Below are 18,171 nucleotides of genomic sequence, written 5' to 3' on the forward strand. Positions count from 1 at the left end.
GGACTTGCGTGATAAACGTAACGTGCTATTTTGGTGTATTTTAGCTCAGTAGGTAATTACTGTTTGTTTTCTGCTGTGTGGGCGTCTCGAATATTCCACATTGGTGGCAGCCAAACGACTACAAATACATGATGCGTTGTCCAGGGAAAACTGAATATCGTCACCACAAGCCTGTATCCTGCAGTCTCGGCTCGACACTCATCACGATTCTTCAGGAAGGAAGGCTGACTGATCGGAGTTTTCCGTTGGGCCTCATGAACCATTCGTGACCAACTCGGAAGGTAGCGGAAAGGGACGAGTGCTGACGAATGAGGCTGTCAATACTCTCGGAAACATCCGAATTGTCAAATATGGGCATCGAGAGTTGCCTCCCTTGGGGAATCCCTGATTTATTCCTGACGTCACAAGAAACTAAAAATACATAGTCAACATGACGCCATGTGCTTTCTAGAAGCTCCTGCGTGTTTCGAGTCTGTTCTGATCGGCTATATAACCAGGAACGTCCTGACTACCGCACATTCAACACACAGACAGCAGAGAGTACACAGAAAACGCTGTTAAAGCTCAAAAGAGATTGTCAACGTACCTTCATTGAATAATTCTCTTCTTGACACTCACAATGGCGGGCGGTAAGGCTCCAGCTGTAGGAATCGACTTGGGGACAACATACTCCTGTGTTGGGGTATTTCAGCATGGGAAAGTTGAGATTATTGCCAACGATCAGGGAAACAGAACTACCCCGAGCTACGTCGCATTCACGGACAGTGAACGGCTGTTAGGAGATGCGGCCAAGAACCAAGTGGCTCTCAATCCCCAAAACACAGTGTTCGACGCGAAGCGACTCGTCGGACGAGAGTTCAAGGACTCTACCGTTCAGGCGGACATGAAGCACTGGCCATTCAAAGTCGTCGATCATGGCGGTAAGCCTCGCGTGAGGGTGGAATACAAGAATGAAGATAAGACATTCGCACCTGAGGAGCTAAGCTCTATGGTTCTCACCAAGATGAAAGAAACTGCCGAGGCATACCTGGGCGGCAGGGTAACGGACGCTGTGATCACAGTCCCTGCATACTTCAACGACGGACAGCGGCAGGCGACAAAAGATGCCGGGACAATTGCCGGTCTGAACGTGCTTAGAATTATCAACGAACCTACAGCGGCTGCTCTGGCATATGGACTTGATAAGAATCTCAAAGGTGAGAAAAATGTGCTCATTTTCGATCTTGGAGGAGGCACATTTGATGTATCTATTTTGACAATTGACGAGGGGTCTCTGTTTGAGGTGAGATCAACAGCAGGGGATACCCATTTGGGGGGTGAAGATTTTGACAACAGGTTGGTCAGTCACTTTGTGGAGGAATTCAGGAGAAAACATAAGAAAGATTTGAGTGCGAGTCCTCGAGCCATGCGTCGACTTCGTACAGCATGTGAGCGTGCAAAGAGAACCCTGTCAGGCAACTCTGAGGCGGGAATAGAGATTGACTCCCTGTTCGAGGGGGCCGACTTCTACAGCAAGATAACCCGAGCAAGATTTGAAGAATTGTGTTCCGACCTATTCCGGGGTACTTTGGAGCCAGTGGAGAAGGCACTTCGTGACGCAAAGATGGACAAGTCGAGCATCCACGAGGTTGTTCTTGTTGGAGGATCCACCCGAATTCCAAAGATCCAGAAACTTCTGCAAGATTTCATGAACGGGAAGGAATTAAACAAATCCATCAACCCCGACGAGGCCGTCGCATATGGCGCTGCTGTCCAAGCTGCCGTCTTGACCGGTGACACAAGCGACGCGATCAAGGACGTGCTACTAGTCGACCTTGCTCCTCTGTCCCTAGGGATCGAGACAGCGGGGGGCGTTATGACCAAACTAGTGCAGAGGAACACCACCATCCCGACAAAGACGACACAGACTTTCACCACCTATTCTGACAACCAACCCGCCGTCTCCATACAAGTATACGAGGGAGAGAGAACAATGACGAAAGACAATCACTTGATGGGCAAGTTTGACTTGACAGGAATCCCCCCAGCCCCACGGGGTATTCCACAGATCGAGGTGACGTTTGACATCGACGCCAACGGCATCCTCAACGTCACGGCAGTGGAGAAGGGCACGGGGAAATCCAACAAGATCACCATCACCAACGACAGTGGGCGTCTTAGTGCAGAGGAGATAAAGAAAATGGTGGACGAAGCGGAGACGTACAGGGAGGAAGATGAAAAACAGAAGGAACGGGTCAACAGTCGGAACAAACTGGAGACGTACATCTTCAGCGTTAAAGGTGCCGTGGAGGACGCAGGGGACAAACTGGGGGAGGGGGACAAGGAGATGGCGAAGCAGTCCTGTAGTGAAACACTTACCTGGCTGGACAATAACATGCTCGCTGAATGTGAGGAATACGAACATCAGTACACTGAACTGCAGAAGACGTGCAGCCCTATCATGGCCAAACTGCATGGGGCGGGGCAGAGTGGGCGTGGTCAGGAATCCCAACCCAAGGGTGGGGCAACGGAAGATATCGATATCGATTAACTGGACTCTGAATCTGAATGTGTTCTCGCGGAAGTAAATGTGTTTGTTTTGTTTTTTCTTTATAATGCGAAGTATTGTGATTTTTGTGTACATCATTGTTTAATACGGGACATCAGGATTTCAATTTTCTCTCAGAATATGTAAGTACTGATGATGATCATGACGAGTACATAGCTATAATGACTTAGTTTACAGATAAAAGTCACATTTATTCTTGTTTATTGCAACCGACGATGTTAACTATTTAAGAAATGAATTAATTTTCAAAATAAACCGGTACAGGATGATAAATAAAATCTTTATCTTTACGCTGTACTTTATTTCACCGGACCCAGAATTCTGTAGAGAAATATGTTTTAAAATATTGCGATTTTTTTTCACATTTTTGTTTGTATATATACTTCTACTAATGTTATGGAACAGAACTCACTGAACAAAGTTATCTATGCAAAACCCTCGCGTTTCAGTTGCTTCCGGAGACACAGTTTACCATGTCATATCACCCGTGATTCATATGCCATATTCCAAATAACAAACATGAGATTTTTTCTGTTATATATGGTCACGCCCAATTACATGCTTGGTGTCTTAACTCTACAGATTGTTGCAATACCGAATATTTTTGGCTCAGCTTATTCTATATTTTCAGGTCAAGATGTTTTTGTCATATGTTTATCATGTATATGTAATAAATATGACTTTAAATTACCTATGAGTTGCATTATGCCTGTGATGAGTTAATTAACGTTTTGTTTATTACACGAATTGTTGTGAACACTTTCTGAACAAAACAATTCGATATGCATGTATGTGCTTAAGATGCGACCGCCTCAGTGATGTATTGGATAGAGCGTCTGTCCGGAGAGTGAAGGTCGCTGGATCGACCCCATGGTCGCGTCATACACAAAGACGTTAAAAGATGGCACTTGATATTCCCCTTGCCTGGCGTTCGACATTAAGGGGATAAAACAATTACTGGTCGGCTTGGTGTCCGTGTATAGAGTGTCTAACAGACCCACTCGAACTGTGACGTGGTATCTCGGAGGGTCAGCACTATAAACCGGACTAGTAGAAGCAGCTGCACACATACGCGCTTGCACGTCGATATATACAGTATTTCCTCTAATAAGCGCGAAGTACGAAGCAGCGTACAACACCATAATGCCGTGTATGTTAGATTTGTAGTTCTTAGGTTCAGACTCACAAGTGTTTTGTTGTAATTTCATATTACTGTACTCAGTTTCGCTCACTATCTTGAAATATATTCGGTTTCAAGAACATAAAATTCTGTTGTGTGTCAATACAATTGTATTATTGTATTATTGACTAGCTTATGCGACACCTTTGTTGAAATATTAAGCGCCGGGTTTGGAAGCTTTATTAAAGAATAATTAGTGTTCGGGTGCTTATTAGAGGAAATGTGGTAAGTGAAAGTTAAACACCATTCCATCTCACCTCTTCACCTAAAGGGGAATACAGTATACTACGTTTATGCCGAACACGCTTATAACGACCCTATTTTTTGGTCCCGGCAATTTGCAGTATATTTGCTTTAAATATGCATATAACGAACTGCGGTTATAACGAACTAAAATTGTGGTCCCTTTGAATTCGTTATAACCGTAGTTTATTGTATATGTACTTGATATCCTGCGGTTTATGTTGCATAATACGTATAACAATCTCATTAAAATCAGATCTTATATTTCTCGCTTCCTCCACACAAAGATCTGAGGACATCCCATCACCGGTCACGCCAGAACTACATTCCATCCGACCTATCAGAGCTGTAATCTGTCCTCAGCTCTTTGTAGAGCGGGAGCGAGCACTGTGAGATCTGATTATATTGAGGTTCGTCATATGACTGAAGTTTTCGAATGAAATGTTTATCGTGTCTTTGAGCAGTGTCCCGTGCATGTAAAGGTGCGCGAGTGTCCTTTTGTCTAAGGCCTCGCGATTTAGGAATCCTAGATCTAGGTTAAGCTGAAATCCCGTGACAACTGAAATACGTGTCACAGCGGTGTTAAACTCAGCTTATTTTGTGAATGCACTGTGTGTTGGAATGGAATTTCGGCTTGTATGTTAGTTTGTTGTTTAACGCCACACTCAACACTATTCCAGCTATATGACGGCGGGCTGTAAATAATCGAGTCTGGACCAGACAATCCAGAGATTGACATCATGAGAATCGATGACATGCATCAACCAAGTCAGCGACCCTGACCACCCGATCCCGTTAGTCGCATTTTACGGCAAGCATGGTTAATTAAGACCTATTCTAACCCGGATCTACACGGTTACCCCAAACGTGACATCAGTTGGGATCCATCTGGAGTGTGTGCTGACAGCGACACATGTTTTGATGTAATGACAGCCGTGCTGAATTTCAATGGCATGTGTGATAATTGAGGCGCACGTAAAATCTCTTATTATTACGTCACAGAACTTGAGTTTGCTATGTGATGTCTCTTTGTATTGTGAACTTATTAAAGCAAAGAGGATTTATTTCGGGGATCATTTAAAGTATTTTTCTTCTACCTATTATAATTAAGACATATCGCCTCCATCCTTTAATTCCATTAATCTTATGAAATATATTTTATGTGTTGTTTTTTCTAATTTATGTTTAACAATTGAGTCAAATAATTCTCCATTCTTTGTACAATACAATTGTTTCCCTTTGTTTTATTACCATTGATACTAGTAACATGAATAAACAACAAGAACCAGAAAAGAGGATAAGTAAAAAACAACAAAATAAATAAAATTGCAGTTTACCAGGCACGACTCTCATTTTCAGCCGCAATGATCAGAAAGTTAGGGTTTAGGAGAATTCTTTTTGACGATATAATAAAGCTCCATTTTGTCTCCTCCATCGTGTTTTAACATTTCTTTTGTGGGATACGAACGCGAAATGTTCCGAGTAATTTTAATGAAGTGAAATAGGAGTGCGTGATCTCATTCGGAAAATATCGAGTGGTTACGCTAACTAAGCTCTTTGCAGAGCCAATGCGTCGCCTTGCATGATAACATAACGTCCTGCCATAGTAGCATGCGCTGTTTCTGAGCTTTGCATAGTTCGGCCGAGTTCTACTCGTGAAATGCTTTCGATTCATTTCCGGCTCTTCTGGCGGTGCTTTTCAAAAGAAAAGGAGCAAACCGAAAGTGACGAAGGCATATAGTGAAACGAGGAGCGACAACAGGTAATAAATAAGTTGACAGGTACCCTAATTACGATCAAAATAGCACAGGTACATATCGGGGAGTAGTGCAGTGTACCGCCTACCGGGCGCTCACTCGTTTCATGGTTGATCACTGACATCAGTGGCCTCGGGACCACTAAAGAAAATTCTTAAATAATTCCCTAGGTTTCTTGATACATCAGCATTGAAACAAAATTTATTTTCCAAATTCTGTCTCTTTGTACTCGCACAGCTCCTTGTAAAATCTAGAAGTCTACCGTCCGCTCCAAAAATTTTGCTCGTTTCTATTTTTGTAAAAAAAACGTCACTCATTTATCTTTGTTTGTTTGTTGATTAACGCCGCACTCAGCAATATTACAGCTGTATAACCACGGTCTGTAAATAATCGAGTCTAGACCAGATAATGATTGATATCATTGCATTGATCCACACAATTGGGATACAATGACATGCATCAACCAAAGTCAGCAAGCCTGACCACCCGATCCTGTTAGTCGCCTCTCACAACCAGCATGGGTTGCTGAAGACCAATTCTAACCCAGATCTTCACAGATCACTCATTTATCTCATAGATGAGAATCAGATCGATCAATAATTGATTGTTACTGTTGTTTTTTCCATATGAAATAAATATGTCTACTCAACGGTAACCAAACATTTTACAATGGAGTGGTTCCGGCAAGCAAAGCTTCCAGGCTGGTTACTCGTTTAAATTTGAATTGCATCAACTAACCAAATTAATAAATAACATTCAGTGAATCTACCCAGGGCAACAAAGTTCAGCAAAGTCTGTAATTATGGACAAAACAAACTCTAGTTACAACATGACGTTCTATATTGATTAAACCTTTTAACAGATTGATAATCATTGTGACTTTCCAGATAGATTGAGTGACCAAATGAATGATCAATCGCTCAAGCACTTGTCCTTGTCATATTTCAATCACAGGTTTGTCTGGCCCAGACTCGATTATTTATGTCACAATTGCTCTTTACCTTAATCCTCGACTTCAAACAAAGGTGATAGAATCAAGGATTTATCTAGGATTCCAGACTATGTGCCCTTGGCAGTCAACATGGTCAAATTGGGGAAAAAATCATTATTTTGTTCAAAATTGGGATTTGTTTTCTTATTTATTTAACATTAATAATACCAAAGCAAAAAAGCCTTTACCTTGTTTACCATTACTGGTCCTGTTTTCAGTAATCTACAAGTCTCCTTAACAAAGACATAACATTAGTCATATATAATATCTGTGAAGATCAGGCTTAGAATAGGTCTTCAGCAACCCATGCTTGTCGTAAAAGGCAGCTATTCTTGTTCTAAGATGCGACTAACGGGATCCGTTGGTCAGGCTCGCTGACTGGGTTGATGTATGTCATTGTATCCCAATTGCGTAGATCAATGCTCATGATGTCAATCACTGGATTGTCTGGTCCAGACTTGATTATTTACAGACCGCCGTCATACAGCTGGAATATGCAGTGCAGCTTTAAACAACAAACAAACAAACAAAAGTCAAATATAATGAGTTCCAATTTGGGAATGTTTACTGACATTCGTTGAGGCTTAAGGCTGAATATTGGCCTATGAGCAGGTCAAGATAAGCCCCTGAGAATAGAACATTAAAATATTTCAGGAGCTACCTGCAGCCATGCCACCGAAGAGAAAAGCTCGACGGACCACGAAGTCGCAGACTTCAGCCTCAGGAAGCGCCAGGGATCCAAAGCAATCAGATGAGAAGCAGACCACACCAGCAGTAACAAACAAGTGAATTATTATTCTTTTACAGGAGGGGAGGGAGAGGGTGAATGGGTGGCCCAATTATTAAGGTGCCACAGTTGCATTGCAAAGCTGCATCCCTTTGCTATGCCAGAAACCTGTGATCATTGGTTGGAATACTGTTCTCCAAGTTTATGTTTCTAGGTTTGTCAGCAACATACCCGTGCAGAGCACTAGATAATCTTTTGGTTATTTGGGTATCTTTCCAGTGGGTTTGAGTTTCAATGGGTATCCACAATTCCATCTTCCCGGTGCAAGTGAGTTAACTGACTATAAAAGTCCAGTTTCCACCCTTGCCGAACTAGGCTGGTATTATGGAGTTATATTTTGGCTGGACAAACGAGTCTTTGTATAGTCCAATCAAAATCGCGCACCGAAATCGAAATCCGGTTCGTAAAGTGTCATGCAGATTTCGGTCGACTGCAGGATTTGCTCGTTGTCAACAGATATTTTCTAAATCTTTTCAGGTTTTTAATCAAGGTGCACACGTGATTTGATGCACTTCGCGATGTAAGACTCGTTTTATCACAATAAAGATCTTGATTATCGATCGGATCATCTTGACTGGGCGCCACCGTTTTTTTTTTAAGCAAATGCAAGTGATACGAGAGGTTGAATCTTATTGGTCAATAAGAGAGGCATAGAAAGGACATAACTCGTAATAGCCACTGGTGGCGCTACGATCGAGCCCAGGAATTCCAGCCTAGTTCGGCAAGGGTGGAAACTGGACTTTTAAAGTCAGTTAACTCTCTTGCCTCGGGAAGATGCCACAATTTATAGTGGATATTAATGTTTTCCCGATGCTCATGATGTCAATCACTGGATTGTCTGGTCCAGACTCGATTATTTACAGACTGCCGTCATATAGCTGGAAAACATTGCTGTGTGCAGCGTTATATAAACAACAAACAAACAAACTTCCATGAACCTAATTTCAACAAGAGGCAATTACAATGGACCAGGTGGCCAGTCTTGTGACTTGGTTGATTTGCCTGTCATCGTAACCTGACTCATGGGATGTTGCTCATGATATCAACCACTGGTATGTCTGGTCCAGACTCGAACATTTAAAGGTTACCAAGATACAGCTGGAATTTTACTGACTACTGTATTGAAGAACAGTTCTGAGAAGGGCTGTCCTGAACAATTTGAATCATTAAAGGGGAAGTGTACACGCAAAAATCACTTTCTTTCTTTTTCTAAACAAAACGCAATTTTAGAATTAGTTAGTATCTGTGTTTGAAAATATACACTCATTTTGTTTCACAGTGAAAGTAGGAAGCTCACAATAGTGTGAAAATGATATGCCGTTATGAAGCCTTCGTTTTACGAGCGAAATAGGCCTGAGTTATCCCCCTTAGATTATGACGTAATTGGTGCCAATTCAACTGGGTCCCTGTCTATTCTCAACGCAAAAGATATCAACGACCAGTTTGCGGTAAAACAACATGGTCTACGACACACTCCGGCGCAGTGCTGACTCAGCATAACACAATTCTGGCTGGCATCTGAGACGCTAGAATCACAAAACTGTACCTACACCACGTGAAGCGGCTCTAACAAAGCATGATGACGTCATAATGTTTATCAATTGGCACCAATGACGTCATATTGCAAGGGGCATAAGCCATGGTGTTTTTGTTATGGAAATAGAACACTTGGTAAAAGTGAAAAATATAAATCGTTTTAATGCAAAAAATATGTTAATTAAATTTGATGTTTTTATATTTTTGTCTATGACACTTCTATGTTAACACTTTTAATGTGGAAAAAGTACAAGAAAAATTGGTTCATTTCCGTGTGAACTTGCCCTTTAAGGGTCAGAGCCCCAGATACCGGTAACATTTTGAGCAATTGAGGTTTCACTCAAAGGTATTTTAATTGGGTTATTACATTTGCCATTGTGTAACCAATATTTTTTCACTCATCTATTCATCACTCTATTGAGTTTTTCCCAAAATGAGTAAATATTTTGAGATTTAAAAAAAATGATGTATATAATGGTTCAAAATATAGGCTTGACTCGGAAAGTAAATTTGCTCGTTTCAGAAATTAGTTCAGTTGTAGGCATGCTGGAAAAACTTCATTGGGTATTTACGTGTGCTGTTTTCATAAACTGAGTTTTTCATTTAATGACGTGTTTCTGTACGCAAGTTAATTGAAAGTTATTGGGTTTGGAATAGTTTTGGGGGATATTTTACGCAAATACGCAGCTTATCTGTAGCTCTGAAGGGTTGACATCTTTCTTTTGCAGTTCCTCTCCAGGCTCTTCCTCCATCCCTTTCATCCCCGAAGTGGAGGAGTGGAGGAAGGGGAGGTCGCTGAAGCAGTGTCACGAGTACATGCTGACCAATCAGGTGGCCTGTGATGTCTTCTTCACTGTAGGTGTGAATGGAGACAAGTATGGAGCACACAAATACAAGCTCCTGGCAGTGTCGGATGTGTTCTATGTCATGCTACTTGGGCCTATGGCAGAACATGACAACACCATCAAAATCCCCGACATCGACCTCACCAGTTTCAAAGCCTTTTTACGGTAAGCTTTTATGAAGATGTGTCTAAAAATACACTGGAACGTGTCACCCAAACCACAATTTCAGACACAAGTCTGAATCCAGGCTGGTAAACTTAAGGCTAAAAAAAATAATGGTCTTGGTTCTCAGGCACTGCCCGCATGATCATAAGGTCTGCCGCATGTTTCGTTTCAATAAAAAATAAAAGAATCCTAATACTTAAAAACAATGTGATCCAAAATAGCATGCAGTTACTTCCCTTTACATGCACACTGCTTTACTGTGTATCTTGTGGTCATGGTGGCAGTAGGAGTTTGTGTGCTTGTTTATGTAGGGAGGCCCTTTGCCAGGTTGATGATACACAACTGTTTATTGCATGCTAGTTTGTTTGTTGTTTAACGCTGCACGCAGCATATGACAATCCTACTAGTTTGCAGGGTTAGAAATTGGCACTAGTCCTGTAGTCCTTGCCAAACTGCCGAATAGTTACGGTATCATAAGGACTAGTAGATATTTGCCATTTTTTAGGGTTTTGCTATATATTATCATTATAAGGACTAGTGGGCCGAAAACGTTAGTTTCTACAGCTGGTTTGTTGTTTAACGCCACATGCAGCATATTTCTGCTATATGACAATCATACTAGTTTGTTTGTTGTTTATCACCGCACTCTTTCACCGAAGTGGTAAACGTCTGAGACCTGCATCACTTCGGGCTTTCCTCCCCCATTAAGCTGACACGCCGTGAAAAAGCAACAAAACAAAAGACCCGCCCGCCTGCACTCTATTTTCAAAAGTCATTGTCTGAGAACCAATTCAACTAATATCACAAGCCGTTGACGGGGATCTATTCTGTTTAATGTTTGCACTGTGGCAGCTCATTGCCTTACCAAATTCTACAGTCATATTATACATTATACATTTCATTTATAAGCAAAAAGGGAGTAATCATTGCATGCCGTAAGTAAATGTGATAGGGATCATTAATTTCATCATATGATGAACCCAGTGTGCATTGTAGTCCCTGCATCAATCTGTGGCCATAAAGGCCTATTCATAAGACACCCATTAGTTAGACCAGGAATGAGGTCTTGGTGGGATTAATAAGATCTGAAGTGGGAGGGGGATAGGTGACAAATTAAGACCGAGGTCCTATCTATCCCCCTGAAATCTCGCTTCTCTGAATTCAAAGCCGTGAGGGGGCATGGGTGGCCCAGTCATCTAAGGCGCCGCAATTCGCTGTGCAGAGTTACGTCCCTTGGGTACGCCAGAAACCTATGATTGTGAGTTCGAATCCCGGTTCACCCCGATCATGTTTCTAGGTTTGTCAGCACCATACCCGTGCTCGTTGGTTTCACCGAAGTGGTATACGTCTGGGACCTGCATCACTTCGGGCTTTCCTCCCACATTAAGCTGACATGCATGATATAACTGGTATAATGTTAAAAGAGGCGTTACACCCAACTCACTCACTCACTCGAAGTCGTGAACTGACTGATAAACTGACCATCATGATCTTAGATTTATGCACGCATCAATCAAATATGTCATACCTACACCTATTTAAAATGGGCTTGTCTAACGCTCATTAATATGCATTGCACTTTCACTATCACCTGCATCGGTGGATCAATGGGAAAACACTGGGTGGCAATACTACACTTGACATGTGGGGTTGCAGGTTGGATTCACATCATGGCATTTTCATGTGCAAAACAGGGGCGGTCGGGTAGCTTAGTGGTTAAAGCGTTCGCTCGTCACGCTGAAGACCCGGGTTCGATTCCCGACATGGGTACAATGTGTGAAGCCCATTTCTGGTGTCCCCCGCCGTGATATTGCTGGAATATTGCTAAAAGCGGCGTAAAACCATACTCACTCACTCACTCAGTCATGTGCAAAACAAATAGTCAAAAATCGACATTAGATGTGAATTAATTGACAAAGTTCAAAGTAAACACAATTTATGTTTTATTAATTATTCAAAGTAAAACCTTAGGTCTCACTTGAAAGAAGGAGAACCTGGAAGCAGGTCTTACTTGAAAGTAACACCTCCCCATGTATTCAAATTCACTCCCGGCTTTCAACTTGCATGAGTCCAAGCACTTGCTGATAGGAGAAAACCCTGTATAGAACAATGGGATGACGTCATCAGAGGTTTATGATTGATCCCAAGCAACCTATGCTGGTTGTAAAAGGCAACTAAATGGATCTGGTGGTCTGGCTAGGTTACTTGGTTGATTGCGTGTCTCAGACTGTGGATTGTTGCTCATTATATCGATCACTGGATTTTGTGGTCCACTCGATTGTTTCCAGGCTGCCTTCCTTTAGCTGGAATATTGCTGAGTTGTGTTAAGCTAACTAACGCACACACACCAATCACACCCACGCACACAACTCTCACACACACAACATTCACACTCACGCACACACACAGTCACACTCACGCACACAACACACAAACCCACAATTCTCTGTCTCTCTCTGTCTCTCTCTCTCTCTCTGTGTCTCTGTGTCTCTCACTCACTTTCACTCACACACACACACACACACACACACACACACACACACACACACACACACACACACACACACACACACACACACACACACACACACCATGCCTAGTCCTCATCCAAGGTTTGTGTTGTAGGTATGTGTACACGGAGGAGTTGGATGTGACACCGGACACCGTCATGCAGCTGATGTACGTGGCCAAGAAGTACAACGTGGAGCCCCTGGTGACAGCCATCATCTCCTACATCGATGCACAGATGTCCATTGAAAGTGCTTGTGTCGTCATGGAGCAGGCCCATCTATTCAATGAACCCACGCTGGAGACTAAGGCCCTTGAGTTTATCGAAGACCATGCAACCAGTGTGTTGGAATCTAAGGAAGTGACCACGTTGTGTGCTGGCTGTTTGAAGAAAGTTGTGTCCTCCGATAATTTGCATGTTAAACTTGGGGTCAGGAGGGAATTATGGGAAATGGAAAGGAAAGCAGCGGCTGCCGACTTGGAGAGGTCTGTGTTGACAGCTGTCATGACGTGGGCAACTCACCAGTGTGTTGAAACCAAGGTCAAGGTGACGAGCCAGAACCAGCGGAAGGTCCTTGGCGACATTTTGTGGGAAGTGCGCTTCTCGCAACTCAGCCCTGACTATTTTGTGGCAGACGTGACGAAGATGAACATTCTGTCTTCAGAGGAGAGATGCATGATATTGGAACATGTTGTTGCACCAAATAAGGCCAAGTCTAAACTTTGTAACATGAAGCGTAGAGGTCCACACGAAAACATCCGCACAGTAACGCGATTCCGAAACACGTCGGAAGACACATGCATTAAGAATGACTATCATCACGCTGTGTCCTTCAAAACAAATGAAGACTTGTATCTACATGGTTTCTGTCTGTTTGGAACCAGCACGGGCAAGACCTGCTTGTACGACGTCCACTCAGCAGTGTACAAAGAAAAGGAGGTGATTTGTGAATTGAACACCAAAGTCTACGACAAAATTGAACAGCTGGATATTTGGATGAAGAGGAAAAGTGTTCATAGACGGACAACTGAGGAGATGTTCCGAGTGTATTTTCGGAGAAAGTTGCTGATTAAGAAAGACACTATGCACACTTTGTATGTTGATCTCAAGGGTCCGCAGTGTTACACTGGCCTGGAGGGACGTTCCGAGATCTGTTTTTACACGGATGGTTTTGTTAAGATCACATTCCAAGATGCTCCTGATTTCAACGATGCCAAGTCCCAAACTACCTCCGTCAAAGGACAGATTCCATCATTGCTGGTTTCTCTCATACCGTGTTCGAAACCAATCACTTTCAAGTAACCATGGTTACAGCGTTGATTCATGATCTGGTTAACTGTTTGATATCTTTCAGGAGTGATGAATGATTGGTTCTGTTGCCATGCCATCTGAGAACCATTGTAGTTGTTCCGCTATTCCATGAGAGAATGAATCTGTTTCCATGGTTACAAAATACAGATTCATCAGCAATCATGATTATCATGTTCAGTCTTTATCATTCCAAGAAAGTGAACTTATGGATGTCCATTCTGTTTCCATGGTAACAAAGGATGGATTTACTGTCATGATCAATGGAGAGTTTTGATGGAAATTGTGAAGGTTTTTAGTGGATATTTTTCCAGATTATTTTATTACAGAATTTGTATCAATGAAAGCTATTTGTATCACATCCAAGTGCTGTGTAGCATGTTTTGAAGACAATTTAGCTGGTTTGGCACAATCTCACCACTCAAGTGTGACGAGGATTGACTGAGCTCTGAGCTTCAACATGGAAGGAATTGCATAATAGTGAAATCCAGTTGACCTGTGAAGATCAGGGCTTGGAGATAGGTCTTCAGCAACCCATGCTTGCCGTAAAAGGCGACTATGCTTGTCGTAAAAGGCGACTAATGGGATCGGGTGGTCAGGCTCGCTGACTTGGTTGATGCATGTCATCGTATCCCAATTGCGTGGATTGATGCTCATGATGTGAATCATTGGATTGTCTGGTCCAGGCTTGATTATTTACAGACAGCCGTCATATAGCTGCAATATTGCTGAATGCGGCATTAAACAACAACAAAAACACTTCCAGAGTCCATGATACTGACTTGTCACTTGCTCATTTGACTAAATCTTTTGTGTAAATACCTCTTTGTAACATCCATACTATTTCACTATTATGCAACACTGGGGTATATCTTGATGACTTGAAGATTCTTGTATACAGTCAAGCAAGAAGCCTGCATGTATATATCAAACATATCACTGCTGTGTTCATGTTATGTTTCTGTAACAATGGTGCTAAAGGGAACTATTTAATAGTGCATACCGTATTCGACGTAATAAGCGCCCAGGGCGCTCTCAAAATTAGAAATAGGGGGCTCTTATTAGAATATTATTTTGGTGAAAAAAACAGAGTTAAAGGATAAATTTCGTGGTTTATGCTGACAGCCTGAAATGTTTATATACGACAGATATATTTTTCCAGAATTTAATTGCCCATAATTAAGGATGCATGTAAGACACGAGTGCGTATTATACGCGAATAAATAAGTTTTGTGTACATTGATCAATCGGAAGGGGTGCTAATTGGGATTGTTCACTAGCCAATATGTTAGCAAATATCGCCGTGGGCGCTTATTAGAGCGGGGCGCTTATTACGTCGAATACGGTATATTATATGCTTGCCAGAAAAAGCGACTATGCGTGTCGTAAGAGGCGATTAACAGGATTTGGTGGTCAGGCTTGCTGACTTGGTTGATGCTTGTCATCTTATCCCAGTTGCAAAGATTGCTGCTTATGATGTCAATCACTGGATTGTCAGGTCCAGACTTGATTATTTACTGACGGACATCCCATAGCTGGAATATTGCTGTGTGTGGCTTTAAACAACAAAGTTGGCAAACAAACCATGTGACTCCAATAGTTCATTCAGTGCTCTATGCAATAATTCATATCAGTGACTTTTTATGCACTATTTCATATCAGTGAGTAATTACATCCTCATTATGATATCATTACAAGAAATAAATTCTTTCTGAAGTGATTTCATTAATGTGTCTTATTATCGTCAGTATGATACGGAAGTTGCCTTCATCTCGCCTGCACATATACTGCAGTTGTCCTGACAGGGTCACTCTCGATCGGTTACCAAGATTTTTTGCTGCCATGTCATTTTGTACCCAGACCATATCTAAATGTAGCCAATTTTGGAAATCTTGTGATAGTCTATATCATAAAGGTACCCAGGACTGGTTTACATCATTTGACAACATGGTCGCTCCTGTTCCCGTCACACTTCTTTACCAACAGCTTCAAACTGGAACTTCATCTCAAATCCCTTTCTAAAGAAATTGGTGGAAAATGTTGGTATACTATTTGAATACACAAAAAGTTCTTTGAGAATTCTAGTGGGAGCGGCTATGTTGTTGAATGTCATAAACTGATCGAGAGTGGCTATTGGCCACAGTTGCACGTTGGTATTTGTTATCTCATGTAGAGGTGAAAAGACATACCTCAGTAATCCAAGTTTATATAACATGCACAGATATAACCAAGCAGTTGCAAACTTCATCAGTTAATGATTTACGATGAATCAACACCAGTTTGTAGGGGGTATGGGAATGCAAGTGTTACTCTGTGTGTGTGTGTGTGTGCGCGCACGTATGTGTGTGCATCTGTGCGTGGTTTAACACCGCAGTCAGCAACATTTAAGCTATATGATTGCAGCCTGAAAAAAATCGCATCTGGATGAGACAATCCAGTGACTGATATTATGAGCATCAACCCAGTCCGTGAACCTGACCATCTGATCCAATGTGTCACCTCTTACAACCAGCATAGGTTACTGAGGACCGGTCTAACCTGGAATCTCCACGGCTTGGTATTGAAATGAGTGAGTTCAGTTTTGCGCCGCTTTTAGCAATACCCCAGACATATCATGGATACACCAGAAACGGGCTTCCCACATTGCACCCTTGTGGGGAATCAAACCCAGTCCTGCATGACGAGCCAGTGATTTCGTCTCCAGGCTACCCAACTGTTCATAGAAATGAACAATGAGTGAGTGAGTGAACAGTATTACAGTTATGTCGCGGCGTGTCAGCTTAATGTGGGAGGAAAGCCCGAAGTGATGCAGGTCTCAGACGTTTACCACTTTGGTGAAACCCACAAGCACGGGTATGGTGCTGACAAATCTAGAAACATAATCGGGGCGAACCGGGATTCGAACCCACAATCATAGGTTTCTGGCGTGCCCAAGGGATGCAACTCTGCACAGCGAATCGCGGAGCCAAGAAAAACAAGGAAGATCTAATTTGTTGTTATGAAGAAATCTTGAAGTTAGAGAGCTCATCAACCAAGGTCAGGATAACTTTGTGGGTGAGACATTTTTGTGATCGGGTGAATGTTCCACCCTGTCTAGTAGAACGTTTCTCAAAATTGAACAGGGGAGGTAACTGCAGACCAGATCCTGAGCTTTCTAAAATTTCCAAGTTGTAAAACAAAAATAAAAGTTTCTTTTAGGAATTAATCTTCATTCTATCCTTATTTTTTTTAAAGCTCATGTATGCTTCCACAATTGCCTGTACAATTAGTATGGAGTTGTTTTTTTCCAGGCAAATACCCACTGACAATGATTGTGGTATGTTCTGCATTGAAAATGTATGACCAGCCACTTTTCTAGTCCCCTGAGACCCGTGAAGATTCCGGGGTAGAATAGGTCTTCAGCAACCCATGCATGCCGTAAAAGGCGACTATGCTTGTTGTAAAAAGCGACTACCAGGATTGGGTGGTCAGGCTTGCTGACTTGGTTGATACATGGCATCGATCCCAATTGCGTGGATCATGATGTCAATCACTGGATTGTCTGGTCCAGACTCGATTATTTTACAGACCGCCGTCATATAGCTGGAATATTGCTGTGTGAGGCATTAAACAACAAACAAACAAACAAAAATCTAGTCCCCTGTTGTTGACCCTCATGGGACAGCATTATGGATGATATGGTGGTGTATTGTTGGAAAAATATCTTTAATGACAGAATTAGTAACACTTTCTTATATTTTGAAGTTAATAATTTTGACTGGAGTCCAAAGGGACAATAATAAAGAAAATGGTTTACATTTATTTGTGTTTGCATTACTACCCAATATTAAAATGAGAAAAATAAAAAGACAACTACAAAAATTAAACAAAATTTAAGTAACTATAAAGAGGCTTTAATATGTATATTTATATTATTGCATTAAATGCAATGTTAAACTATTTCTGAAATTTAAGAGAAAACAATTGTTTGGTATAAACAATTTTAAAATCCTCTTTAACTGCCAAGACAAGGGCGTTCAGTTTTGAAACCCAGATAAACAGCTGATAAACACCTGATTATATATACAAATTCATATGTAATTATAGTGAGTGAATGAAATTTGTCTCTAGCTCTGCTGCAGTCAGCAATATTATCATTTAACCTTACAGAATCTACCTCAACAAAAAATAATACATATTAAATAGATAAGAAAGAGATTGGTCAGACTCGACAGCAAACACAGCACAGGAGGGAATTCCCCACTTAAGCTCCCCGCAGTGCTTGTAGGAATTACATGATCTATAAAAAGACTAAGTTGAGAG

The 18,171-nt window shown here is 41.8% G+C and overlaps 2 protein-coding genes across 3 annotated transcripts; both read left to right on the top strand.

The window, feature by feature from the left end:
- Positions 1 to 409: 409 nt before the first annotated feature.
- Positions 410 to 3,238, top strand: LOC124117489 (heat shock 70 kDa protein cognate 4-like). Its single transcript, XM_046479406.2, has one exon. It carries the CDS (start codon positions 620 to 622, stop codon positions 2,528 to 2,530), a length of 1,911 nt encoding a protein of 636 aa, XP_046335362.2. The 5' UTR covers positions 410 to 619; the 3' UTR covers positions 2,531 to 3,238.
- Positions 3,239 to 5,599: 2,361 nt separating this feature from the next.
- LOC124128730 (BTB/POZ domain-containing protein 6-like) lies at positions 5,600 to 14,485 on the top strand. 2 transcript variants are annotated; one of them, XM_048387983.1, is made up of 4 exons: positions 5,600 to 5,733; positions 7,374 to 7,504; positions 9,771 to 10,052; positions 12,678 to 14,485. In XM_048387983.1, the coding sequence occupies exons 2-4, from the start codon at positions 7,389 to 7,391 to the stop codon at positions 13,861 to 13,863; spliced, it is 1,584 nt and encodes a 527-aa protein (XP_048243940.1). In that variant the 5' UTR covers positions 5,600 to 5,733; positions 7,374 to 7,388; the 3' UTR covers positions 13,864 to 14,485. The 2 variants fall into 2 exon arrangements, with proteins under 2 accessions (XP_048243940.1, XP_048243941.1); XM_048387984.1 differs by lacking the exons at positions 5,600 to 5,733; positions 7,374 to 7,504 and adding an exon at positions 8,292 to 8,558.
- Positions 14,486 to 18,171: the final 3,686 nt, after the last annotated feature.

The sequence above is a fragment of the Haliotis rufescens genome, unplaced genomic scaffold (assembly GCF_023055435.1).
Source record: "Haliotis rufescens isolate VD_foot unplaced genomic scaffold, xgHalRufe1.0.p SCAF_7, whole genome shotgun sequence".
NCBI classification, from domain to species: Eukaryota; Metazoa; Mollusca; class Gastropoda; order Lepetellida; family Haliotidae; genus Haliotis; species Haliotis rufescens.